This window comes from Caloenas nicobarica, chromosome 4 (assembly GCF_036013445.1).
Source record: "Caloenas nicobarica isolate bCalNic1 chromosome 4, bCalNic1.hap1, whole genome shotgun sequence".
Classification (NCBI taxonomy): Eukaryota; Metazoa; Chordata; class Aves; order Columbiformes; family Columbidae; genus Caloenas; species Caloenas nicobarica.
The window spans coordinates 38,149,658-38,176,772 of record NC_088248.1 but is presented as its reverse complement, the minus strand read 5'-3'; the positions used below and the strand labels follow the sequence as shown (position 1 = coordinate 38,176,772).

At 37.5% G+C, this 27,115-nt stretch overlaps 1 protein-coding gene across 2 annotated transcripts in view; it reads right to left on the bottom strand.

Annotated features, from left to right (window-relative positions):
• Positions 1 to 9,634: 9,634 nt before the first annotated feature.
• TLL1 (tolloid like 1) overlaps positions 9,635 to 27,115 on the bottom strand; it is a 134,910-nt gene continuing 117,429 nt past the window's right edge. For both annotated transcript variants that reach the window (XM_065633325.1, XM_065633326.1), the window contains 5 exons: positions 25,141 to 25,266; positions 22,823 to 22,950; positions 18,523 to 18,736; positions 13,257 to 13,507; positions 9,635 to 11,585 (listed from right to left, as the gene is read on the bottom strand). In XM_065633325.1, coding sequence (XP_065489397.1) covers positions 11,451 to 11,585; positions 13,257 to 13,507; positions 18,523 to 18,736; positions 22,823 to 22,950; positions 25,141 to 25,266 — 854 coding nt within the window. In that variant the 3' untranslated portion in view covers positions 9,635 to 11,450. The remainder of the gene's footprint in view (positions 11,586 to 13,256; positions 13,508 to 18,522; positions 18,737 to 22,822; positions 22,951 to 25,140; positions 25,267 to 27,115) is intronic.

Below are 27,115 nucleotides of genomic sequence, written 5' to 3'. Positions count from 1 at the left end.
CCCTTGGTGCAGAATTTCATAATTCTTCCTCAGGACCTGACTTCATCAGTCCTCTGGCGCTGGACTTCTTCCAGACTAGGGCAAAAGTCAGCCTCTTCTGCAGAGCCACAGAGGTACATAGCATTGAAGATGATGCACTCTGCTGTGTTTGTGGTCATGATTTAACTGTTCTGGTTCTTTGGTTGCATGTAGATTCAGACAAAGAAATAAACCATCTTCATGCTTTTCTCAGCCTCAGATATCCTACCATTCACATACTCTTTACAACTGAAAAGTGCCAGATTAAGAAATTATAGGTCCTTTTTTTGTGTTTCCTTCTAGAATTACTAGATTTCTCTCACTCCTGTAATTAATTTTCTGTTTCTAGGTTTGGTCTGATTCTATTTTTCTCCCCGACCTCCCTTTTTTTTTTTTTTTTTTTCTCTTTCAGAAACGATATGAAAGATCCACTTTAGAATCCTGTTCTTTATTTCCTTTTTCTGCTTTCTGGTCACTGTCTGGTGATCAAAGACTCTGCGCATCAAAATATATTGTTTGATTCATCAGTTTGCCCAGAAGAATGTCTCAGTGGAGACTCACTTTGGCCCAAGCATGCTCTGTTTAACTGGGAAAAGTTCAATATATACCCATTTTCTATCACTAATTTAGAGGCAGGAAATCCTCCTGACCAAAGAGCATCAAAGCAGTAGAGAAAGTGGACAATCTCCATGTTCAAAATACAGTCTATGTTGGCAGAAAGAGTGAAAGAGTTCTCAGAATTAAAATATGAAAGAGTTCTCAGAATTAAAATGAAGTCAACTGACAAGGTCCAAAGTTGCCCCACAAACATGTCTTTCTTTTTAAAAATAAAATTCTGAGCTAGGCATAAGTGCATATTGAAAGTGTGTGTCTAATTATATTAATATAATTTTAGCCAGGTTAAACCACACATTAAATTCCACAGGGGATAGGCTGACATATTTACAATGTTGCACTAGTTGAATGAGTCTGAAATAATATTATTTCTTTTTTTATATCTATTACCTTTAAGTAGATTTGAAACAGCAACTAATATAACTTCATCCATTTTAGCATTTAAAATAAAATATGTTTCCCCATAAGAAATGTTCTTTTTCTTCCCAATATCAACTATTAGAAAAAGTCAAGCTAAGCAGACAAGGTTTTGTGTTATGATCCAAATCTAAACAAGTTCGAGCTCTTGAACTGCAAGGTCTAGCAAAAATTGCCCTCCCCCATCTTCAAGAAAGACCACAATCTCAGTCAATCTTGACCCTCAAGGCAAGGAATTATGAAAATGAAGAAGAAAGCATTTAAAGTACATTGAGACATCATAAAATGGTGCTCAAGCATCTTCAAATTATCTATCTGACCCTTTATTCTACAAATAAGCTCATGGGATTGCCTGTTTGCAACCTGTACTGCTGTGTTTGCAAGGGCAGGGACACACTAGAAAATTAAGTTTTAGTTGGTGAGGTATCCTTGCACTGAAATGTATTTCAGACATGTAGGAATAGGACAGATATGTCTACACATTAATGAAATAAGAGAAGTCAGCTAGCCAGGATAAAACTCACTCATATTCAGTCAATCCAACATATCCTCTTCAAAGCACTCACAATTTATTTCGGAGTCCATAAGGGAATAATCAAAGGAAACAATGTCAAAACCCATGCCATGCTACCCACTAAAATTTAGCAGAAATTAGTATAAACAAGGTCTCTCTGTTCCTCATGTCTACTTAAGAGCAGTTAATTACAACTGTCTAGAAGAGATCATTTTGCTAAAAAAAAAAAAAAATCCAGTGGGAAAGATGAAACCAAGTTTAAAAAAAGTTGTGATAGATGATTTCCTGGGTGGGGATTTAATTCAGTGAAAAAACACGACAAAATACAGAGCAAGTAAGATGTGAATGTAGATCGGGGTAACTGTAGCTGTCTTTCAGAGCTCTGCTATTCATGTCAGAGATCTGTTTCACTAAGCAGTCCTGATGGTATTTTGCTATGAACTCAGGTCTGATTTTCTACTGTATTTCTTATACATTTGAATAAATTAAGTAGGAAACAGAACAATAAATTCTGAAGTATTCTTCAGGTGACTTGTATCAGACAAAGTATTTAATTAAGTGCCATAACAGGCAAATATAACCCTTGTTTTTGGAGAGACATCGAGCACTGAGGATGTTGGCAATGTGTACATTTTCATTTTTTCACTTGAATGGTTCGTCTCAGGATGCAAACAGCTGTTCTTCATTCAACAGCCTCACCCAGAAGAAGAGATTTTAAAGGACACATTTGGGATATCTTCTGCAGTCTTATAGCCATGAAGATCATGATCACAAGTGAAAATAAAAAACAAAGGTTTCCTCTTGTCTGCAGAAGCAATAATACCACCATATTTAATCATAAACTTTCTCTTTTTCTATTCTCCCTCAGTGGTTCTACTCTACAGTTTGAAATCCTATTTAGACATTTTCAGACTCAGGAATTCCTTATGAAGACACATCATGACAATCCCAAATAATTTTCAGCAGTGGAAGGTTAGAGATTCAAAAACTGTTTTTCTCCAACTCACTCTTGCAAGGTCATTTGTTTTCAGATTTTAGATAAAAGCAGTGAATATGTGGCTTCCCATAAAGGACGAAATATACGTTGTGCTCAAGAAAAGGAAGAGAGCTGATTTCACATACATAATCTTACTTCAGACAAATCTCTTTCTTATCAGTTGACTTTGGTTCAGTAGTCCTCAGTATAAAGTCAATATAAAGCTTAATCCAACTTCCATTTCTAAATATTTTCTTTATTGTTGTCAGCAATACCCATCGAATACACCAACCAATCCAAGTTCCTTGGGTAAAAACCAGCACAAGAGGAGAACTAATGATATTGCCTGCCTAAGAGTCCATTCAAGAAGGGAGACCCTAAGGCCAAGGACCTTCCAATACAAGGCATGGAGGAGAAGGTGCCTGGATGGCTTAATGCATGCTGCGCATCCAAGGCCCTCTGCATACTGGTCTGGCCCTCTGGCTCCCAGAGGGTGTTGCAGCTGTCTGCCATGGTACATCTGACTCATCCTCCTTTTGTACCCAGATCCCTACATCCTGTAGCCACCATGGGCACAGTGTAGATCACAGCATCCACCACGGGGAGCAGAGACCTGTATTCTTACTCTGTTATTCTTAACTCTAGACCCAGAGCCCCTTTAGGGGCATGTGCTCATGGTCTGGACAAGTGCAACCTGGGATTTTTATGGATAAATAACCCTTATAAATACTATATAGCATTTCAATGGAGTATTCTCTTCTCTTTTCCTGTTAACTTGAGGAAAGGGACACCTATAACACTACTTAATACATACTCTGCATTTGTTTTTTGGTGAATTCTGAACAGCTGTACTAATACGGATGAATTCCAGGGTGAAATAAGTCTATGGACAAATTATTGATTGACCATTCAACCGCTAAATTCCCATTTTGTACAAAATCTACAAGCTATAACTAGGAAGTCCTTGTAACTTCCCTAATGTGGAGAAGAGGAGCCTGGAGAAAAGGAAACTAAGAGGAGACCTCATCACAGTTACAGCTTCCTCAAAAGGGGAGGAGGAGGGGGAGGTGCTGATTTCTTTTCCCTGGTGACCAATGAGAGAACCCAAGGGAATGGCAGGAAGATGTGCCAGGGGAGGTTCAGGTTGGACATGAGGAAAAGGTTCTTCACCCAGAGGGTGGTGGAGCACTGGAACAGGCTCCCCAGGGAGGTGTCACGGCCCCAAGCCTGACAGTGTTCAAGAAGAGACTGGACAACACCCTCAGACACATGGTGTGAACTGTGGGATTCTCATATGCAGGGACAGGATCCGAACTCGATGATCTTTGTGGGTCCCTTCCAACTCAGGACATTCTATGATTCTGTGATAATGTATATTCCAATTATATTTGCCCATATATTTAACATTCTGCACTTACCATGACATTCATTTTGCTAATGTGTTTATTTCTGTCAATAACAATACGACACCAGAACTTTTTTAGTATTGGTTTGCCGGAACTAGCAATGAGAGACTATTGCGTTTGCCTTACAAAATTATTTAAAGCAAAAATAATATTTCTCCTAAAATACGACAAAATCAAAGTCAGTCTGTTTTTCATTCACAATGCTCTTCTAATTAAAATAAATATTTTCACTAGGTTTCCTTAAAGTTTCCTCCCGGTATTTTTGCATACCAAAAACTACCTTACCTGAAAAATGCCTTGGAGATCTGACATTTAACATTACTCCCTGCACTCAAGAATCTAGCATTCCCTCAGTTCTATTTGCATTTCTCATATACATTCTTCATTTTAATTAAAGATAACCCTAAACATAAGTATGGAAAATTACCTTCACTTCCAAACAGCATGAGATCCCAATAAAGGCTTGCAGCTTGAAACCATTTTGTTTAATGTCTGATATCATGTGTACCTTGAAGTCTTTGCCATCTGTTTTATTAAGTTAAAGCTAGCATCACAACCATCTTCAGGCGTGAAATACTGATTGTGTAGAAAAGTCTGCAATACCTAAGTGCAAAATTTTATAGGCAGTAAAATTAGCAAAATCTAAGTTTAATGGTACAGTAAAAATACAAATAAAATTGTTAAAAGAGAAAGGCATCAATAATTTTAAAAGATCTTTTAAGATAAAACTGCTGTGGAAAATTTTGTGTTCAATTGAAGAACAGCATATTCTTAACGGACGTTTTGAATTGTGCCTAGATAAAAGTTTTTGATACCTTATGGCACTTAATTTGTGTCATTCATCTCAAAGATTTCATCAAGCTAACTGCATATTTCACAGGCAAATTCAGAGGATGAGAAAGTATTGTGAGACATTCTCTGCAAAACTTTGCCTATACATAAACATAATAAAAACATGTCCTCTGCAAAACAGAATTTATGGGCCAGATTTTCTGTAAACAACATTAAGAGTTGCCTCCATCCCTCCTCCATCATTAATAGGTATTATGGTACATTACCACACAAAGTTCATCTAGCACTCAATTTCCCATATGATGAGATCCTCCTTTATAGCATTAAAAACCCCACTAAATAAATTTTTTAGAAAATCCTTTCAACAATATAACTGAACAGCCATTCTTTAAACAGTTTTAAACTCAGATTAGCAATAAAATATTTCTATACTCCTACAAGTCAAACTTACCTTGAAAACTCAGGATTTGTCTTTCTAAATTGCACCTTTTAAAAAAATACTGTGTCGATGCAGGAATCTCAAGGGAAGATTCACACTGAAAGGTCAAAAACTGACTTACTATTGTGATTATCTAGAAATATTCAAAAGATGTTTTATTCAGTGTCTTTGCTATATCACTCCCTTTGCTGACACCATAACAATGAGAATTTTTAAGTAACAATAGATAATATTCTCACCTCCGTATGGTCTTCCTCTATAGCAGAGCCAAGGATTTTACTGATGAAAATTCTTTCTATTGTGATCATACAAAGAGATAGCAACAATATTTAAAAAGGCAAGCATATTAATATGCCAAGATGTTTCAAAGAAATCAGCTTTTGGCCATGCCAATCTTCAAAACATCAGTGTAGTAAAGGCATCTTAATAACTGTCAGCACCAGCTATATATTAAGATTCTACAGCAGAATTTTCACTAGAAATATCCAAGTTGCAGATGTAAGTCATTATTGTTTTCTATCTATTGTAATAAAAGTGCTTTTGTCTTCACTAACTTCAGGTCTTTTAATTACAGAAGTGTATTGTTATTACTATTACATTCAATGATCAGATAGCAAATGTTTTGCACAGATTTGAACACAGAGCTTCATAATTGACAAGCACCTTTGAGTATTGCTCCTGCTCCTTTAGACAACACTGCACAATATAGTTCCTCATACTTGAGAGATGGGACTATCATCCCTGGGAAACTATTCCATCTCCAACACAGAAAAGGTCTCCTCACACTCAGCTTATATATCGTATTGTTCAAATTCATTCTTTTACTCCTACATATATTCTTGTAACATGCTCTAAACAATTTCAGCCACCTCTGTGGGAATCACATGCTGTGTGAGAGCCAAAATGTCCTTTTTCCATCATAACTTCATTGCATTTCATTGTGTGGCCACTTACTCGACATGTGCCTAGAAAGCATCGATTCTAGCATTACCATGGAGGGAGAGAAAGGTCACTGAGCATTCCCTAAAAGACTATACATCCCTAAAGATTGTTAGTATTATTTGTATTTCAGAAGTTACTGTCACATGGTAAACACTAACATATATCCATAGAGTCACTGATCAGGTGTCACAATACTGGAAGAATCACTACACTGAAGAAAAAAAAAAAACTTACCTTTATCTCTACATGTCATATCACTTAATCTTGGATTAGGATGGGATCTGACAGATTACAAGTAAAAAACATGAGAGAAAACAATTGCAGAGGTGGAATCAAAATAGAGGGACCCAAGCCTTCCTAATGTTTCCTCTCCCTATTCACTCAATACCACTATACCCTAAATATTTTTTTGCAACTGCAACAGCTTGCTTCCTTTTTGAACTCAGAATTTTTGAACTTTGAACTAAGGAGAAATGAGAACATTTACTAATCAGGAATAACTTGCAAAATGCGTTTTCCTTTGTTCTTGTTGTTTTAATCAGGCTCCATTCACTCTGAGTCCATGAAACAACTGTATCAAGTAGCTGTGTATTATTTTGATTAGTTGAATTAGATCATGAAGAATAAGGTAAACTGTTGCCCCAAGTATGCATCTTAGAGCAGCAAAACTTGAGAATGTTAGAGGAGAAAAAAATAACCTGTAAGAGCTATAGCCTGGTGACTCCCTCTCACAAAGGGGTAGTTACTCAAGATATGCATCATTAGCAACCAAAAGGAAGTAATTCCTTGGGTGTCTTCAGTTCTCTGCTTGAAAAATTCAGTAACTGATGTATTTAATCATCTAAGTCTTCCTTCAGGTAAGTGAAAGCAATACAGTTAACGGTGTTGAATTTGGAGATTACATCTATGACTTTTTTTGTAATGTAGTTTTACATGTGGTATCTTTAGATTTTCCTTTTCCAGGCATTTAGTTTGTTCTTGCTGCCCTTTTTTTTTGACTGATCAATTAATAATCAAATCATAATAATCAATGATAAAATCAAAATAAGAGCCAGTCCTTAGATAAAGTTGTGGCAATCTGCATGATCACATATGTTATTGTGATAAAACCCATCTCCTCCTATTATTCATCTGGACTCAATTTAAGACCTGAAGTCAAAGGAAAATTCCCCTCTGGTTACTGGTCAGGTCTATTTTAAGACTGGATACTTTCCTGAAATTACATACCCATACCAGGTCCCTAAACTCTGAGATCTGTAAATTTTGGCAGAACAGAACCACTTAATTATAAAAGAAAGGTTCCAGTGTGCCTCAGCAGTGACCACACTCTATGGTGGTGCAGCACACAGCTAGAATTAGCCCAGCACACAGCCTGTGAGGTCAACAATAATTTCCTCCGTTATAACAAATTAGGTGTGCCACTTGCAATTTTACTACGTTGCCAGGGGTGCAAAACTGATTCCCCAGGTGGATAAAGCTTCCACCCAACTAATCTAATTTTTTACAGTGGTTCAAAAGCAATCTGCTTTAAATGTAAAAGTAACGCTGCAATACTATGTTAAGGATCTGATCTGGCTCTCATCCATGCTGAGGTCAACCTGCTGTTTCATGGCTCTCAGAGTAAGGCAAGATTACTCAAATATTAACATGTCGCAGATTATAACAAAGGACCAGGAAAGAACAGAATATCTGCTGTGTGTACACCTGTCTTACTTCATTCACTTCAGATAGTCCTTCACAGCTCTTATGTAATGTAGACATTCTAATTGACTTTCACCGATGATTTTTATACTTTTTTTTTTCCCCAAGGATGGAAGAAATGCCTTTCACAAACATACCTTCCTTCTTATCTGAGCATGGTATTGATCACAGAATTTGCTCTGCTAAAGATTTAAATTCTTCAAGAGCCAGTCAGCCACACAGATCCAGCATATTCTATCAACTTAACACTTTGTGCTGAATTTAACAACACTAAAGAATAACACTCAGAACACGTCAGAAGCTCTTTATGTATCTGAGAAGAAAACTTCATGTCATGTTACAGTGAAATTAATTTGAATCCAGTAACTTACCCACAGTCAAGAAAGTTTATGTCAAATAGGGAGCAGAATAAGTATCATCTTCATCTTGCTGGAAGTGTTGCCAGTAAATGCATTTTAACCAGGTCTCAAAGCTGGATCTCTAGTGCATTGGATTTTTTGTCTTGTTTTGTTGACTACTCAACAGGAAAGATCTTCACTCAATATGTTGTGAACAAATTTCTCCATTTCAAAGATTTTTTGGGATAACTCACATTGCTTTTCACAATTTCATCAGCATGTTTTTTCATTGTTTTCTTATTGTTAAGCTACTTATAAAGCATACGTCCAGAGTTCGCTGAATATGTGACATCTGTTATGTCAGGATAAACTTCATAGGATTTGGAAATAACTATGTTTTTAATAGCACCTGACAGCACCATGAGGCATTGACTAAGATCATGGCCAATGCAAAGATATGATTCATATGTCCCATTTATCGTCAAGGTAATCATTAGGAACACCTTCTTCATTTTCGCCACTCTTAAGCATATGGGATTTACAAAGGAATAAGTAATTAGAGAAATAAAATTAAACTTTGTATTCAAAGTTATGGCAACTCTCTTCCAACTTCTACGTATTCCACATGAAATAATCCCAGACACATTGTGCTCAAAAGCAATACTTTGATATGACAGCAAAGAATCACCTTCCACAGGGTCTTGGAAATACACTGTATAGTATTCTTGCCCTCAGTTTGTCCAGTCTAACCTTCTTTCCTGACTATTCTAGTTGCACTATTTAACATGGAACAGTAGGACTTATACAGGGACCTGCAGGAATCAACAACAACAACTAACCCTTCCAAAAAATAATAACCTTGGCTCAACCCTGTTGTTGTTATAGTAACCCTGAGAGGAATAAAAAAGCCAGATTTAGAGAAAAGGAAGATTTAAAATATTTTGTTTAGTAAATGGAAAGGAGATAATATTAAGAGGAGAATGGAACAGAAAAGTGGAAAAAAGATAACATGGAAACTTGCTCTTGCTCCCAGCCTCAGACTTCCCAACTCCTGTTGACTACCCATGCCAGGAAGACACTGCTTCTGCTGCTGCTTGCTTTTCCTCTCAGAAATTCGAGCACTGGAATTCCACCCAGCTGATAAATTATATATCAAGGTTAAGAATACATTTTTTTCTTTAAGTATAGTAATATTTCTGCCTGAATTTTGTAGTAAAAGACCTTGGGGAAAATATTCGCAGTTAACTTCTTGTGAAAACACCCTGAAAAAAAAACAAGCCAAACAAAAGAACAGTGGAGCAGCGTTATAAAAACACAGAAGTTACTCAGTTTTTGAACTTCACGCACATAAACTGTCTGGAAAGGAGAATGGTAATATATTAGCAGCAATAGTGCTGTTAAAACAACCGAAGACACCTATACAGACATTTGGTTTTTATTTTTATAAAAAAAAGATCAGATTTATTAGTGCCAATGTATGTTCATAGTAAGGTAACAGAAACTAAGCTAATCTGAGTAGCAACTTACATCAAAGGATATCAAAATAATATTTCTTTTAAGTGAAACATAATACTTCATTTAATCTTGATTCTTGCCAACCAGAAGTCCTCATTATCTGTCTATGAAGCCTTTAAAGAAAAGTTGCTACAGTCAAACAGGGTCCTGATAGAACTTGGCACATAAAGAAACAATTCAATTTTCCATCCATACAATACCTCTCACTCCCCTGGAGCACTCATTCATACAATACTTACATAATGCATATACATTATGACTAAAGCCATGTTTGGCCTAAAGCACATACAATATCTCAGTTCTAAACGTAACATATCTCTACATCAAAAGCAAGTCACTGTATTTACAGCAGATGATCTCACTCTGCCGATGGGGCTTTCGCTTGAAGATCCTTTTGTTAGCGTACGCTAAGATGTCCGAGTCATCGAATTATTTATCAAATTAGAGGTGTATCTACAGGAAGATCTGTCTGACCGTGTGCGAGGATTCTAAGGCAATAATAGTAGTTGTTCCACAGGACTAGCGCTGCTGTTGCAACCCACTCTCCCTCGGAGCAGTAAAGCCTTCCTTCTCCAGATGCAGCCAGGCGTAGTGAGACATTCATGATCTGCAAGCTATTGGCTCAAAAGTCTAAAACTTCTTAGTTTGTTTTTAATGTTCACGGAATAGCACCATAGGAATTCACTTCCGATAACAAACAAATCCTGGGTCTGTTTTGGTTTGGTTTTTTTTTTCACCATCACAGATACTCTAACACCCAGATAAAAAACCTCTTTGTGAAACCTCCCTCCTGGATACTACTGCAGCTTCATTTCTGAGTAGCCAAGCCAGACAACTAGCTCATTCACAAAAGGATCCAAAGAAATTAAGCTTAGTAGTTGTTCCAAAGGTACTGCTGAAAATAAAGTCAGTTGGAGGAGTTTCAGGTGATTCTTGACTATTTCTGTTTCTCATGGATACAGATTTTGATTCGGGACACGTTTTCATCTCATTCTCTTTCTATGTTCAGTGCAAAATAAGAGCACATCATCAGAGATAGCTTACTTAACCAGTAAAACAAACATTTTCAGATGCTTACACTGTTCAAATTCAGTCAACTAGTAACTGGTCAACCAGTGATGAGCAATGTAACAGTTCAGACTTCTCAGTCATTAGTAAAACAAAATACTCTAAAGATCAGTTATGTTTCAGAAGTAGGATTTTCCAGTTTGAAAACACTGATAACCTGACAGACTAATTGTAAAAAATACAGAACAATGCAGGAAGACCTTCCCATTTCATATCTTCTTCCAAGTCCTTGTACACACCGTATGCAGGATGCGAACTCAAAGCAACTAGATATAAGGACAGTATTTTGAGTGTGTGACCTGAAAGAGCTTTTTTTTTCCCTCCTGAACAGGATACAATTGTCAGAGGAAAAATGGTCTGCAGGGTCACTTCCCCTGAATCCAACTGATTGAATCTGCACGCATCTATGACAAATGTCAAACCATTAATAAAAGCTACTATATTCTCCCTGCACGCAAAGTCCTTTGCACATTGCACAGATAGTCAAGTGTGGAGCCTGCACATCATCATCTTGACTATTCCACTGGGATAGGTGATTTTTTTTAATTTTATTTCAGTCTCTGGTCTTATAAGTCTTCATTTCAACTGAACTGATAGAAAACATTTGTGCTAATAACTTCAGTTTAAAAAAAAAAAGACACGTCTTCCTTCCTTTCCACTGTGCGTCCTTTCTTTCTCACTCTCCTTTTCTGCCATAGAGGTTCTTGTGTTATTTTTTGGTGTGCACACTATCTGGATATTTTATACTTCTGTATCGTATATGAAATCCTTTCTTGTTGATTGTATCATCGGTGTGAAAGTGAAGTAAGAGAGCTTCCCCTGCTGAATAAATTTCTTCTGGTGGCTAAAAGAAATGAATAAACAAATAAATTATCTGTCCACTCTGTGTATTTATCCCCTTCATTCATATTTTCATATGGATTTTTCTCTTTTCCTGTTACACCTTGTCATGTCATTCCACTGGGTCTCACATGGTGCCATCTGACATCATCAGACAGAATACTTCTATCTCATTCAGCTCTCAACTATAGGCTAGGAATTTTTGAGGCAGATTGAGGACATGACAATCTAAACTCATTAAAGCTGGAGGTCAGCTTAAATCATGATGTTTGAATTTTTATCTGCTGGCAGAAGTTTTTAAATTATCTGTTATAACTTTTTGCTTTTGATTAATGTGCACTCTTTCAGTCTTGAGCTCTGGGCCTGAAAGGCATCTTTTCACACAATATAAATCAATGTGGCATCATACTTTCTGAATATGATTTAACTTCTACAATTAGTACGGAGCATCTCTGCAATCTTTTCTTATGAGACAAAGAAAACAAAGCTCCTAGTTCTTTGTTCATCCCAGATGCCTTCTATAGTTCTGCTGGAGTCATACAAGTGACTGAAGCCATTCATCTATATTTTACCAAAACCAAAACAAAACAATAAAACCCAGCACCACCTCCTCCCCCCGCAAAAAAAAAAAAAAAAAAAAAAATCAGTCCAAGGTTGGACCATTCTCCAGTTTGCTGCCCTCCAACTTCTAAAATAGGGCAACTTGCAAAGAAAAGTACTGTTTTGTGTAAATTAGTAGACGCTGGGCTCATTTGTAGCATTTCTCTACAGTTCAGTGGTAGCACCTTTCCTGCAACTTCAACTGTTCAAAAATGCCCTAAAAGCATTTAAGCCATCTCACAGGTAACTCATCTGAATGACTGAAATGTTTGATCCAGCACTGTGGCTGAATCAAAAGTGTCACATGCTTAATTAAAAGACCCTATAATCTCACGCAGAGTCTTTCAAACATCTTTTCTAGGCAAAGATGTATTCATGAAAGTAAGTGCGCTTCCATTTGCACACATATAAAGAATTGATGAGGACTTGTGGAATCATTGCACCAGCTTTCACAAGGCAGGTCGCCAACAGAACAATGCAAGTCTAAAAGGAGAAATAGAATACATCCTTTTCAGGTTGTCACCTGGGTAATTTCCTCCATGCCTCACAGTTTAAATGTGTCTGAGTTGCGTATGGGATGACAGAGTTTTCTTAAGATCCATATTGATCACACAATTTAAGAGCACTTTTTTTCCTAAAATCAGATTTAAGTAATAGATGAGCATATTATAAATGCTTCTCAAGAGCCCTTCTCCCTGTAAAATGTGACTTCTTCATTCAAATTGAAAGAATTGTAATGTGATAATTTTCAACACCAGTGCATTTCTCTCTGTAAGGTAAAAAATCTGCTAACTTTTTTTTTGGATGCTGATAAAACACTCCACTGTCAGCTACCTAAAGCTTACCATAACATTACAACAGTTTGGTCAAAACCTAGATAAGAATATTCATTTTTGAAAATATTTCAAGGGAACGCTTGTGCTACAAGCCTGCAAATTTCTATTAAAAAAAAAATCTGAGGCAGATAATCAACTACCTTCATTACAGGGTGTAGTAAGTGAACTTCATTACTTCTTGACCTTTTCCTTCCTCTGCCCTGTCTTTCTTATTCTTTTTGTTGTACCTGGTTACTTACCCCAGATCCACAAAATCGACCAAGCCTCACAGCTGTCTTATCATGGCCATCAAAGAGCTCCACGTAATCATAACCACAGTCTGCCTCTTCCTCGACCTCGAAAGTCTGAAACATTATCTCGACTCGATAGCCGCGCTCTGCCACCAGGAGCCAGTCACAATCCGCCTGGACCGGATAGTTGTTATCACCAAACTGAGCATGTGAATACAGATCTTTGGGCTTGGTTTCAGCTTTCAGCCGACCACCACACTCTAAATGGAGGCAGGAAAAAAAAAAAAGGATGAAGATTATTCAGTGCCAATTAGCATTTTCTTTTCAGAATTGCCTGGCCTTATTCAGCTGAGTGCATTTTTATGCCACAAGCGGGTCACTCAAACAAGGTGTAGAGTGAAGTACTACCCAGTATGAATACAAATTCATCATTCTGAGTTTTTCTTATATAAACTATGTTTTATAACTACAGGTACATTTTCTAATTTTCAAGTGAAAGACAAGAAGACAGGGAACACCAAAGCTATAAGGAATGTCCTTTGGGCAGGCACTTGACAGGTGCCTATGGCCATCAAGGCAAGCACTGTAAGTGGGGCATCCACATTTCAGTGGTGACAACATTTCCAGGTGGGTTAACACCACCGTTTGCAATTGGCAAGGGAGGATCAGCTCTAGTACATATGTAGCCAGCGATCAAGTGCAAAAGACTTATGTTTCACAGGAGTGCCAGCTTTAACCCCATGCGGTGCCCGGATACCCAGCTCAATACTCAACACCATTGTCAAGCCCATTGGCTTGTTGCTGCATAGTTCATGGATGTGATCAGGTCCTTCTCTGCAAAAGGTTGTGGCCAGGAGAAAGCTGCTACTTCCAGAGGAAGTCCTGTAGCTTAAAGCCTGCTCTTGAGGCAAGTCCTGAGCAGGAGATCCCTGCCTTATTCCAAACCCATTATTTCAGTATAAATTTCTATTTGTGCACAGTAGCAAAATGCATGTGGTGCTTTAGAGTTTTTTTATAACTGCTCAAAAAGTTTATAATTTAATTATGAATTAACTTCATTATATAGTTGAATAAGCTGTTCTTTAGCTAGTTAGCTGGAGAACAGAAATTGCTGGAAATGCACTGAACAAAATATATATATATATATATATATATATATGGTAGCTAGTACTTTACCCTTCCTAAATATTTTCAGCAGCTATAATTAAAACTAGCATTCTATCCTAAATAGCCACTGAATTTAGCTTCTACAGTAACTTAAATATATAGATGCTATGCATTTGCCAATTAAAAGTGCTATTACAATGCAACCAACAACAGATGGAAAACCGTACTTAAAAGAAAAAAATGCATTGTCTGTTATGTGTCAAAGAGATGGGTGGAGGCTTTTTTGCTTTACAGGAACAAATATTTCACTGAAAACAGCATAATTAATTTTGTTTTCTCATCAGAAACAAACCATCCCTTATAGCACTCATAAAAGCATCAAGTGCAAATGAGCTTGAACCAAAACCTGGGATTCACAAGTGTAGGTCCAATTTTTATAAATAAATGATCAGATAAATCTATCTGCATTTTCATCAAATGTAGATATTATAAATTGATCATTTTACAATAACCTGAAACAAATTGCAAGATGCAAACATTTCTAAGTTTCGGTGAAGGGATACTTTGAATTTTGCTTCATTGTCATGGACTCCACCCACACTAAACATGAGCAATTGCAAGGTTATATTGTGAGGAGTCACATTTCAGCTGGGAATTGAAGATAGTAATGAGCAAATCCTTGTTTTTTAAAAACACATTGTTTTTTCTTAATAAGGAAATGAGGGAATCAAAACAGGAAATACAAATTATGTAAGTAGAGTAATCCATTATGTGTGATCTGTTGTTTAATCTGAAATTTCAAAACTTTTTTGCTTTTAAACAACAGATAGATGCACATGATAAAGAAAATTTATCAAATGAGATAGGTCAAACAATTCTTTCTCATTGGTATTCTAATATACTGATTTATTTTTCTTTGTGGTTTTGTTTTGTATTGTATTGTTTTGGTTTTCCTATTCTTGATTTCATTTACTTCCTTTTTTTTTTTTTTGAGTGGACTGTTGCCAACATCGCCCTGCTTCAGACAGCGTACAGCTGGTAAGGAGAAAATGTTTAATGAACTGTCTGCACTTTTTTTTCTCTGCTTGCTACAGTGGACAGGAGCTTAAAGGAGAGTTATAGCCACACTAACGACACAGAAAATGGCAATTTCCTTTCCCCTGCCCTTCTCCCATGGATTACAGCCTTATATTTTAGTATAAAGTCTCATTTTCAGAAATTACAAGTCAAATTTTCAATTTCTTAAGGACTAAGTTGTAGTTTCAAAAGTCTACATCCAGCCTGCATGATACAGCGCTGCATTAGGATGTGTGGGACAGGCTGTGATGGGGCTGCACAGACCAGAGCAGCGCCACGCAGCACTGCTTGCTCAGGCTTGATACCAGAACTAACCCAGCTGTACCACCCATCACGCTTTCCCTTGAGCAGCTACGTCTGCTCCGTTGTAGGTGCAAGCAAATCAAGCAGAAGTCTCTTGATTGCTTAACAAGCTGGACAGATGGGAAAAGCTTAAATGTGCAGTACGTGAACTAGTAAAACAATATCATAAATTTGATTCAGCATTGCCATACTGAATTATTACAGTCATTTTGGAAGTAATACAGAATCTTAAACTGAGTGATATCTGAGATGTCCAAATTCATCACAGACATCCTCCCAGGGCTGACAGATCGGAACTGGACCTACAGCATTCAGCAGACCGGCAACCTCCTGCAGCAGTGGCTGGAGGCCAGGTACCATAAACGAGTCCCTCCAGAAGGGAACTAGGTGCCTGTGTTAGGGCAACCAAATCACTCCCTCAACAATGATGTTTAAGGTTCTATCAGAAGCATTTTTATAAATTCCTTCTGGATGGGTTATGCCTTTTCCAAGAGGGGAAAATATAACAGGATCTCTTTCTAAATCTGTGTTCCACTCTAAACCCAGCATTTTATAAGTTTTGCTCCACCCAGAGCCTTTCTATCCAATCTATTTTTTGAAAGTTTACTGCCTCTGATGCCACAGTTCTATCCTGTTTTCTGAAATATTCAATGGAAATTTGGAATTCAGAAAGTATTTCATGCCAAAAAGTGTCACAGAAGGGAAACCAAATCAGGATCTAATAGAATAAGAGGCCATTAAATCATGAATATGCCAGGAATACAGTAGAACAGACACCTTTGTGCATAGCACCCAGTTACTCTTTCACTGCTGCTATATTACACAAGTCCTTCTCCTGAGCGAATTCTGTCAACAGGGCATAAGCGAAGGGAGCAGCTTCCTCAGCTGTCTGCACAGCTATGCAGGACTGAGCGCAACATTGCCTACTTCTGTTGCGCACTGTCAATTATTGTTCGCTCGAAAGAGTAAAATAGGGAAATACAATCCACTGTCTATACACTTGTTAGATATCTATTCATTTACATGTGTTCAAAGCACAAAGCTAAAATTCCCACGGAGCATCTGTGTTTGGCTCAAGACTGCTGCAAAAGGCTGCAAGATCTGAGCTGTCTCTCATCCTAATGCTACCTCAAAGCACACGCTGGTGATGCGCTGGTCAACTTAGTGGGAAGTTTGTGTAACAGCAGTTGACAGAAATAAATGTCCTCTCTTAAGAAGGCAAACTTCATAATTTCTACAACATTGTCGAAAACTGGGCAGATTTTATTCTTCGGAGTTTCTCAGAAAAGCCCTATTGTGCATGTAAAGAAAGTTTTTACAGTTAAGGCACATAAAACCCAGCAGATAAATCCAATAAGTCATAACATAATTAGTAATCTTTAAAAGTTAGGGAATATACATTTGAACTTCCTTCACATAGTGACTGCTCCAATTCTGCAAATTGAAAGTGAGAAGAATAAATGAGATGGTAGTTTTACACCTGTTTCTAACAAGAGTTCTGACCTTCACCTATTTACCCTGAGGGAATTTAAAAATGAGTAATTATTACCATTGTTATCTAATTTTCCATCTAAGGGAAGGGATTACTGCGGCAGGGAAGGCAAACAATAGCATGCTTGTAAAATAGGATTTGCCACAAGAAAAACAAATTTAATTACAGCTAGCTAAAATTTTACTTTCCAGGCCCAGATCATAAAAAGTGAATAGTTCACATACTGTGGCCTACTGTCTTTTTCTGAAAGGGAAATTAAATTAATAAAGCTTTAGAATCATTCTTAACAAAGCAGAAGGGGAAAAAAAGAGAAAATGCTAACGCTGATATATGAGGATTTGTTTGTTCATCAACTTGATGAATACTCTGGCTAATGTCAAATGATGTTAAGAGTGAATAATCTTCTTTACTATCTTCTATTAATAACTGTTACTTGTCAGTAAAACTTATCTACTAGAACAGATATTTATAAATATTTTTTGCATTAATATTTATTGCCAAATACAGGATGAATAAGAATGAACTCTGGAAAGTACAGACAGACATGGCTTAAGAAGAAAACAACCAAAAAAACCCACTCAAAACCCCTCGTCTTACAGCAGGCACTGGAAGTTTAGAGATTTGGCACTAGGGGCCACTGCAAGCCAAGCAACATCGGGGACATAATGTACACGCTATGAAAATGGTCCAAGAAATCTAACAATGCAATTGCAAAACACTATTTGCAATTTCAGTGATTTCTGCCAAAGAACAAAATTAAATGGTAAATATGAAGGGGATTATATTCCTAAAGTCCTAAGAAAGTCTTCAGCATTGTTTTTTTCTTATTCTTCTTCGGCTTGTCTCTACTTTTTAGCTCTACAGGAAAGTAATAGCTGTTTACACAAAAGCCAGGCTTTTGTTTAGATTAGAACAGGAAAGTAATGGAAGTGCATCATATGCCCCAGTGAAGCATTGCCATTACAAATACAATGACAAGCTATTGAATCTTTTGCAAACTAGTGGAATGAATGCTAATATCTCTTTGATTGTCTATGCCAATATCTTCTTTTTATCAGATTTTCTTTCAAAATCTTTTACTTGCTTACCTATGAGGGAGAGAGAGAAGGAGAAAGAAATGTCTAAAATATTAGAAAATACTTTCTGCAATCTCAGACTTTTCCTACTGTTCTTAAGGTTTCATTAGATTTAGTTGTAACATTGTCTAATCTGCTGGCTCATCCCATTCTTATAAAAGAATTTTCCACTAAAGAACAAAGGAGAAGTTATTAGTAGAGTACACCCTGATTTTCTGACCTGTAGAGTGCATTGCTTGGAAGCCTTTTCTTTGAACTGATGCATCAGAAATAAAGCGGAGAAACATTTTGTTTCCAGTAGCAGTAAGAGGATCTGGTATCTTATTGCCACATAAGCGTCCCAGAATTGGTGATTTTTCACTTTCACCATCAAATACTTCCAAGTGGTCATAAGCACATTCTTGATGTTGTTCTATCTCGAATTCATTGAAGGTCTGGGGGGGAAAAAAGAAGGCAAAATGACTCGATGTAGTACTGTGCTTACCGTACTTCTATGGTACATATGTACTGTTAGTGTGTTTCAGAATACATAGTAGATGTAGTTACACCGACAGATTTAACATTACTGCCCCTACAAGCCCGTAGCTTTGAATAACATACTGGTTTTGAGGAAGTGGAATAACAATTAAGACAGTGAACTTTAAGATCTCCCTTCATATAGAAAGGGACTAGAATACTTATAGCCAACAAATACCCATAAGAGAATATTAAATCTAGAATACAGTCACTTTTCTTTTGAATTTGTACTGTTTGTAGGATTATTCCAAATTTCACAGAACATTCAAAACAGCAAAAAGCCGGAAACTACCGGTTCCTCAGATAGTTGAGGATTGATTGAAACATCTGCAAAACATAATGCACCCCCCTCTTGTTTTTCCAGACTTACACCACAACTAAAGCCTTTGAAAATAACATTTCTACATGAATGGCTATGCATGAAGGCTATATTTTCTAATTAATATCTAGAGATCTATTTTGTATTATTACAACACTAACAATATTTCAGGCTGTACCCTTCATGCTACGATCACATTTTTGCTAGTGAAATAATTGTGAAAAATAACAATATTATGTTGATTGTTCATTACAAAACCTCACTCTTTTGCTGTCCTCAGCTCTCCCAAGAAAATTCAAATTGCTGGTATAGTTTGAACACAAACTGGGGCTCACAAACTCTACTTCATTTCAAACCTGTGATGTTTCTTCTACACCTCAAAACATTTATCATAGCTTCTGAGCTCCTAGGGATTCTCAGTCTCTCTCATTGCTTATGGTAGTTTGCAAGGACAGATTCGGGTCTATTAAAAATAGTAAACTGCAAGTTCTTTGGAGCAGAGTCTGGCCAACTTACTATTAAAAACTTTTGGAATTTACATTTCTCAAACTCAGTGTCCAACCAAAGGCATTTCTGAAAAGTGTATGCCATACCCTACAGAAACGGTTTAAACACATACAACTAATACCTGCTTCTCAAATATGGAATAGTGTCTTCCAAGACTGGACTGGTATCAACAAATTCATTTCAAGGGAACATCTAAGAGACTTCAGATAAGACTTTTTGACTGGGGCTAAATTTCATCAAGAAACCTAAAGCTTAATATCTGGTAATTTCTTCTCATGTCAACACTGAGAAGGCAATATGCATATGTGTCAATTATGTATTCTATCTGGTACATGAAAGCAAATCTGACCTACTGAATCCCTTGTGGAACCCAGTCAGTGTGAAATGTAATGGTAATTTATATAAACAGTTGACCTAAAGGAAGTATAAAGTGCCAACACAAAGTCTTTTGCCCAAAGAACCGGAATATTCAGAATAACACTTCTGTTTTGCGAAAAGTGAAGAGTTGCATGATGCTCTGGATGTAGGTTCATTTCACTGGAAAGTTTGGGGGTTTTATATTAAGGGATTGAAACTGCAGAAGCCGTGAAACCAGCTGTACAGCAGTCCCTCCTCCTGCTCTTAATTGTAGTCAGCCATCCTACTTTTATGACGCCAAGTACGTGTTGTCATTTATATCCAAATAAAATCTGAAGTATTAAAAAAAAGAAAACAGAAAGCTGAGAGACTAACTGTCAGGGAGTTAGTTAAATATAGAATTGAATCAAGCCAACTTGGAATCAGTGGGAGCACTAGATATGATCCAGGAGCAGCCTGCAGAAGTTCATTTTATTTTAGAGGAAAATGATATCCATTTTGTTCACTCTCATCAGTTCAAAAAAATCACTCTCTAGGAAGCACTTCACACCATGAACTGAAAGACACACCTATTATTTTTAATATTTGAATTATCACTGGGATTCCTAAGCCTTCAGGGGGACAGTACATGTTATATTTGGTCCCACAAAGAAGAAAAGAAAAAAATCCTGAATCTGTTGTGATTCTAGCAATTGATTCTGGCAATTACAAAGAGAATCAAAGAAATTTGGTTTTTTAAAGGAAAAGCAGATCTTAAGTCTTTCATAAGCTCAAAATGCCTGATATTTCAAAAGACACGGAGATGATTTCAATTTTTTTAAAAGCTTTCCGTTCCCAGCAGTGGACTAAGAACAGACTTGAAAGAGGAGAACTGACACAAACTTTCCTTAGAGTTAAACATAACTGAATAGTTGCTGCCAACAGTGTTCACAGATGATTTCACCAAGTTAGAAATATAATTAAATCACACTCCACCTTCCTGGGACAAATACTTTTGAATATCTACCCCACCATGACTACAGCCCCCATTTTGATTGTCTCATTAGTGGGAATGGTATTCAGAAACGTTACATATAGCTTTCGAACATCCAGCCCTTTCTATCTATAGCACTCAACTGAGTAGATATGCTGGTGGCACTTACGGGTAGCTGCCTGAATGGGACACTTGAGTCTGTCTCTTATAAACATCCGGCTGATTAGCTTATGAAAATTGCTCTCTCTGTTACATACATTTTCAAAGCAATCTTTATCTACACATTTCATTTTTTCATAGCCTTCCCAATTACAAAAAATGCTTAACTTTAGCCTTTTCAGGAAGAGACTTTTCAATGATCGTCAGAGTGAGAGCAATCACAACAAAAGTTTCGTTTCGGTACACACACCCTTCTCAAAAAATCAAGCACAGTCTCACAATTCATGTGGTTTGTTACCATGAAGAAATCGATTCTCTCCTTGTTCAATTTGACCAAGTAAAATGTGAGGAGCAAACTTAAATATGGTGTGAAAGTCCAAGAAAAAAATATTTATCCGTAGTGGAGGCATGATATTAATATTATTAATATTATTGATACGGCATCTTGCTGTCCTAGACAGACTTTGAAGAAATTATACACACAGAATTTAGTAGATTGACCCTACTGGCTTGCATAGAAAAGTAGATTTCAGACTCTAAAACCTTTTCTTTTAAAATAGACCATGTGATATTTCACTGAAGAAATCTGAATGCTGGAATTTTTGGTTTATTCAGCCAGGATGAAGAACACTTGCTCAGAAGTGGCAGTAGGAAGGCCACCTGAATCAAAAACCTGGTTTGCACCCTTTGAATAGATAGAGCATGCACACCACTCAATATCCACCACCCCCATACCCTTCAGAACAGTTTGACCATTTTACTTCTGGTAAATAGGAATCAATACATGATCCCACATCAGCACCAGTAACAGGGCTATGGTTTTGATTAAGCTCAACAGTTATGAGATTACAACATCCCTTTCATCCCTGCATCAATATTGGCTTTGCTTCTACCTCTCTGAAGTAGAAACATCTCTCTTCTTAAGTTTATTTGCTCCAAAACATTTGTGAAATCTATTTATCAGATTTAAAAATATGTAAGGCCAGCTTTTGTTGTGGCTGTCCTCTGAGTACTCTGGCTGAAGGAACACTGGGGCTGAGCTCAAAGCAGAAAAGCCCCTGGGGCAGGTCCGTGACTTTGGCTTCATATGGAGGCTATGTAACCTCAGTAGACTGGCAAAGCTCCCCAAGCTCTGCTAGCCTGTCTTCAGCCACCAGCACTGTCTTCAGCCAGCTGAATCCAAAGGTCACATAAGTCTGCTTAGGCTGCTCTTCTACTTATGTTAAAATCTGGAGCCACTTTTAAATAAGAAGTCCAGATTCCTGGGTTTTGTATCTTCTTTTCCTCCTTGAAAAGTACAGAACAGAAACGCCAAAGGTGTGTCGAGAAAGGTGTGTTTATAACTTCTAACTTCGTTTGTGTAAATTGCCTCTGCCGTATTTGTCAAAAATTTGTGCAAATTTTATGAATTGCAACAATGATATAGTAAAGTCTGACAGGAGGAAAGTATTCATCCTGCCCTTTGCTGTCCAGAGTATTTACAATCACCACAAATTCAAATTCACAGCTCCATGTTACTGAGTAGCCCCAGCTGGCCAGGAATGGGCAGGAGTCAACAGGTTTTTAAAACAGTTTACATCTGGGCTGCAAACCGATAGTAAAGTTTAGTAACAGGTTCTTATCATTAAATTATCATTTGAGAAGCAGGTTTGGTGGAAGGAAAAAAAGTAAGAGTAGGAAGAAACTCACCAATTTGACCCTCTGCCCGGGGGTGGCACTGATTTCCCACGTGCACTCCTTTCTGCTGGGATACTTGTCGGGCCAGTTGGGACTCGTGATGATGCCATTAGGACTGTGGATCTTCTGTTCACATTCAGCTGTGCCAACAGTGAAAGCATCAGTTAGTCCGGGGATCTGCATTCCCAGGTAGCCAGAAAAGTACTCTTTTTTTTTGTCAGGGGACCTCCTGAATGGAAAGGATGTTTAGGAAGACAGCTAAGCATGCTCTTCAGTGTGCACGATCATGTTCTTCCCCTTTGGCACACACTTTATGGCAATTAACCCAGCATGCTTGTTTATTGATTGTTGTATAACATAAACTGTTGTTTACTATGAATGGGGTTTTTTTGAAAACAAATATTATAATGGAATATACGTAATTATTAAAATTTAATCAAATATTTTGCTATTCCCCCTATTCTACATACAAATAAGTATGAAAACCCATATCACAAAATGACAGAATGTTAGGGATTGGAAGGGACCTCATCATCTAGTTCAATCTCCCTGCCAGAGCAGGAACATCTAGATGAGGTTACACAGGAAGGCGTCCAGGTGGGTTTTGAATGTCTCCAGAGAAGGAGACTCCACAACCTCCCTGGGCAGCCTGTTCCAGTGCCCTGTCACCCTCACTGTGAAGAAGTTTCTTCTCATATTTAAGTGGAACCTCCTGTGTTCCAGTTTGTATCCATTGCCCCTTGTCCTATCATCGGTTGTCACAGAAGAGCCTGGCTCCATCCTCGTGACACTCACCCTTTACATATTTATAAACATTAATGAGAAATCGTGTTACTCCAACTTCAAATTATATTTCTTGAACAATTTATTTATCTCTCTTCTCACTAATTTTCATATTGCAGCTACAGACCAATCATTTTGATGTTGTCGTGGTTTGATTACAGGGTGTCAATAAGACCGTGGCAGATGTATTGTTAACCCCCTGTCCCCCGCGAAGTCCTGGACTGGACTCTGCAGCCAACCGGAACTGGATTCAGTCTGCCACTAGGCCTCAGCTCGCAGAGACAACTCGCAAGGTCCTCTCCCAATGTCGGCCATAAGGAAAAAGGGACGAGATCCTCGTGATCCCCCACTTTTACATGAAGTATGACGTGAATGGGATGGAATATTTAGTTGGGCAGTTTTTTGGTCACCTGTTTCAGTTCACCGCTCTTGCGAGACGTGCATCCATCCTTATCAATGACCTCGCATTCCATTTCTATGTCTACCAAAACATGTATCTAGCTTTCAGGAAAACTGCAGTTATTTAGAAGGCTTTAGCTGACAGGGAAATTCACTAAAAGAGAAACTTGTTTTTTAACAAAACCACGTCATATGTCTAGACCACAGCTTCTAGGGGCATATACACAACTAGAGAACAGCTAAGACTAAACTGTGACTATGTACCAAGAACAGCTTAGTCATTCACATTGTAACTGAATCAGTGGAAGTGCATCTCTGTGAATAAATGCAGAGAACTAATACTTAAAGAAGGAAAGAAACTAGTTTCATTTTTATATCTTTTTTAACAATCTCAAAATGCTTTACTAATATCAGAGAATTATTCAACAATAATCTTTTAGAGCAGGCAAGTATCATTCCAATACCAGTGAAAATGCAAATGATTCACAAAGGGCACATCTTCACTCGCAAATTAAATCCATGCTAGAATACGGCCTTGAGAAATTACAGTAGCTCACATGACATTGCATGCTTGAGGTTCATTTGCAGATAATATAAATTCTACTTAAGCCCCCCAAAGCCTACTGTTTTCTTGTAGGTAGCCACACCTTGAGCGGCAAATAGGAAGATGCATAGGGACTTGATTGGAATTTAGATTATCTGAATATGTCCAATATGTCCCCTAAAATAAAACCAGAAAGGGCAGATGCAGGTTCAACCTGACTGCAAGGCAACTAACTGATGCTGATAGGAGCAACTTTACCAGGCTTCTCTCCAGAGACTCTATCTCTGTCTTTAATACAGCATTTGATAAATACTCTATCACAGGCTTAAATGTTCTACACTTCACATAACTGTTAAACTTAGCACTCTGTGACAATGATCCCAAGTTTTCCAAACTGCATTCCTGTGGATCTCAAACTCAGCCACACACAAATTCTGGGGATAGAGGTGACAGGAAAGGGGGGTGGGAAAGTGTTTAAGCCCAAGTGTCTAAGCCCCCATAACCTAGATCTTTTTCTTTCCTTACTTTTATTTGGAAGGAGAGCTGTAGAGAGCTTTCTGCAAGATAGTTGTATAATCAATCATTTAAATCCCTAACTACTTACCCTCCTTGCAGTCATGTTTGTTTTCATGTAGCACAAATCCATTTCGGCACTGGCAAACGTAGCTTCCTACCGTGTTGATGCACTCGTGCTGGCAGCCACCATTGTCCTTTGAACACTCATCCTTGTCTAAGAAATACACAACAAGTTTGGGTGAGCATCACAGCTAGCGGTGGTCCTCATTATCAAAACAAAAAAGGTTTAGCACATTGTTTGAGTCCAGAGGGCACAGTCACTCTTCTCAGTGTGGCAGTTTTGTGGTACCTTAGTTCTAGCTACTCATTGCTCAGCCTACAACCCTGCACCATGGCACAAATAGTCTGTCTCATCTTTCTAGGAAATGAACGGTAGTTCCTAAGGGAGAGGAACACTGGTAAAACAAACAAGCTAAATCAAAGGAGATAAGACAGTTACCAGCATTTACTCTTTCAAGTGGTCTAGCTGGTAAAAATTTCATAAACGTCCCATTCAAAGCTTAATTTCAGTAAAAAACCAGGAGTATAATTTATGGACAACACGTAAAGTATTCAACTTTATGCAACTTCCACAACTTTATGGTGGTATGTTGAAAGGAACATGTAGGCCAAACAAGGTTTCAAGCTCTGCACACTAAACATGCAAAAAAGAAGAAGGATTTAACATAAACCTCTTTAATAAGTTGATTTTTTTCTTCCCCAGCAGAGTGACAGTGTGCTTCACTTTTATCAAATCTGGACATTACAGAACATCACAAAAGAAAAACATTTCATGAAAAACACACAAAAGAAATTGGCATTAGTTATTCCAAGGAGGTCTACAATGTAACATGCAGTTCTGTTTATTAACATGTAATCCTTTGAAAGAGCTTTTAGTGTGTTAGAAGTAAAGCAGAGAGTAGGAGAGGAAATATGACCTGCATTAAACAGCTACAAATTCATCACATGGACAAAAGCCAAACTAGATTAACAGGCTGTCATTCTAGCAAGAGGCCTCAGCTGTCACCCTTCTATGTCATTCAGCTGCTGTCATTTATGGTGAGGCTGGTCCATTTAAAAGAGGTAGACTGCTCTTGACATGTACATACATTTGCACACACATATATGTATGTATGCACATGTATATACCTGTATTTATATATAGACGCACATATATAAATCCTGAGATATAAAAATACATGCCTATATAAATACATATAAACACACACGCATCTTAAAAAAAATCTCTTACAAAATGTGTCATTTCAACATGCAAAAGAGAGGAGGAAAAAGAGTGAAGGAATTGCGATCATCCCAGAGGTCCAGTTGTTGCAGGGCTGGAATGCAGAGCGTTCACCTCCTTCAGCCTCATGTACCTCACAAAGCAGCAATGAGCATTATCTCCAAAAAAGGTAACACACGATGTTTCAGACTTTAGTAGGCACAGCAAGGATTTCTATAGATTACAAGCCACCACGGATAATTTAAGTATCTCTTCATTGTTTTAATCATGCATTTACTACCTTTACTGTCGCTCATATTCAGTAACACAACGAAGGAAGTTTGCATTATGATTGCATACACAAAATGTATGCAACACTAGATCTGTTGCCTTGCAGGTCTTTCCATAAAAATCAGTTTGTACTTATGTACATGGTGATAATGTACATTTATGGATAAATTCTGCAAGTCAAATCCAGTATCCACTACATTGTGTCCTGTAAATCCCAAATCTGTTTTCATTGAAAGTTTTTGGAAGCTTTTTGCAGATGTGAACAGATTTGAAGGTTAAGAAACAGTAGAAAACATAGGTAGCTCCCAGAATCATACATCCAGAGACTTACACTAGTTGTCATTTTGATGGTGAAAGAAGCATAAAAGCTCCACAATACAGCTTATGCACCTTGCAATGCAAGTCCAAAATTGATGTAGTAAATCCACTTAATTTCAAACAAAAGTTATAATCTTCCATCTTTGCAAAAGCAAGCACTACCATAAATTAATTCCATATTGCAAATGAAGAA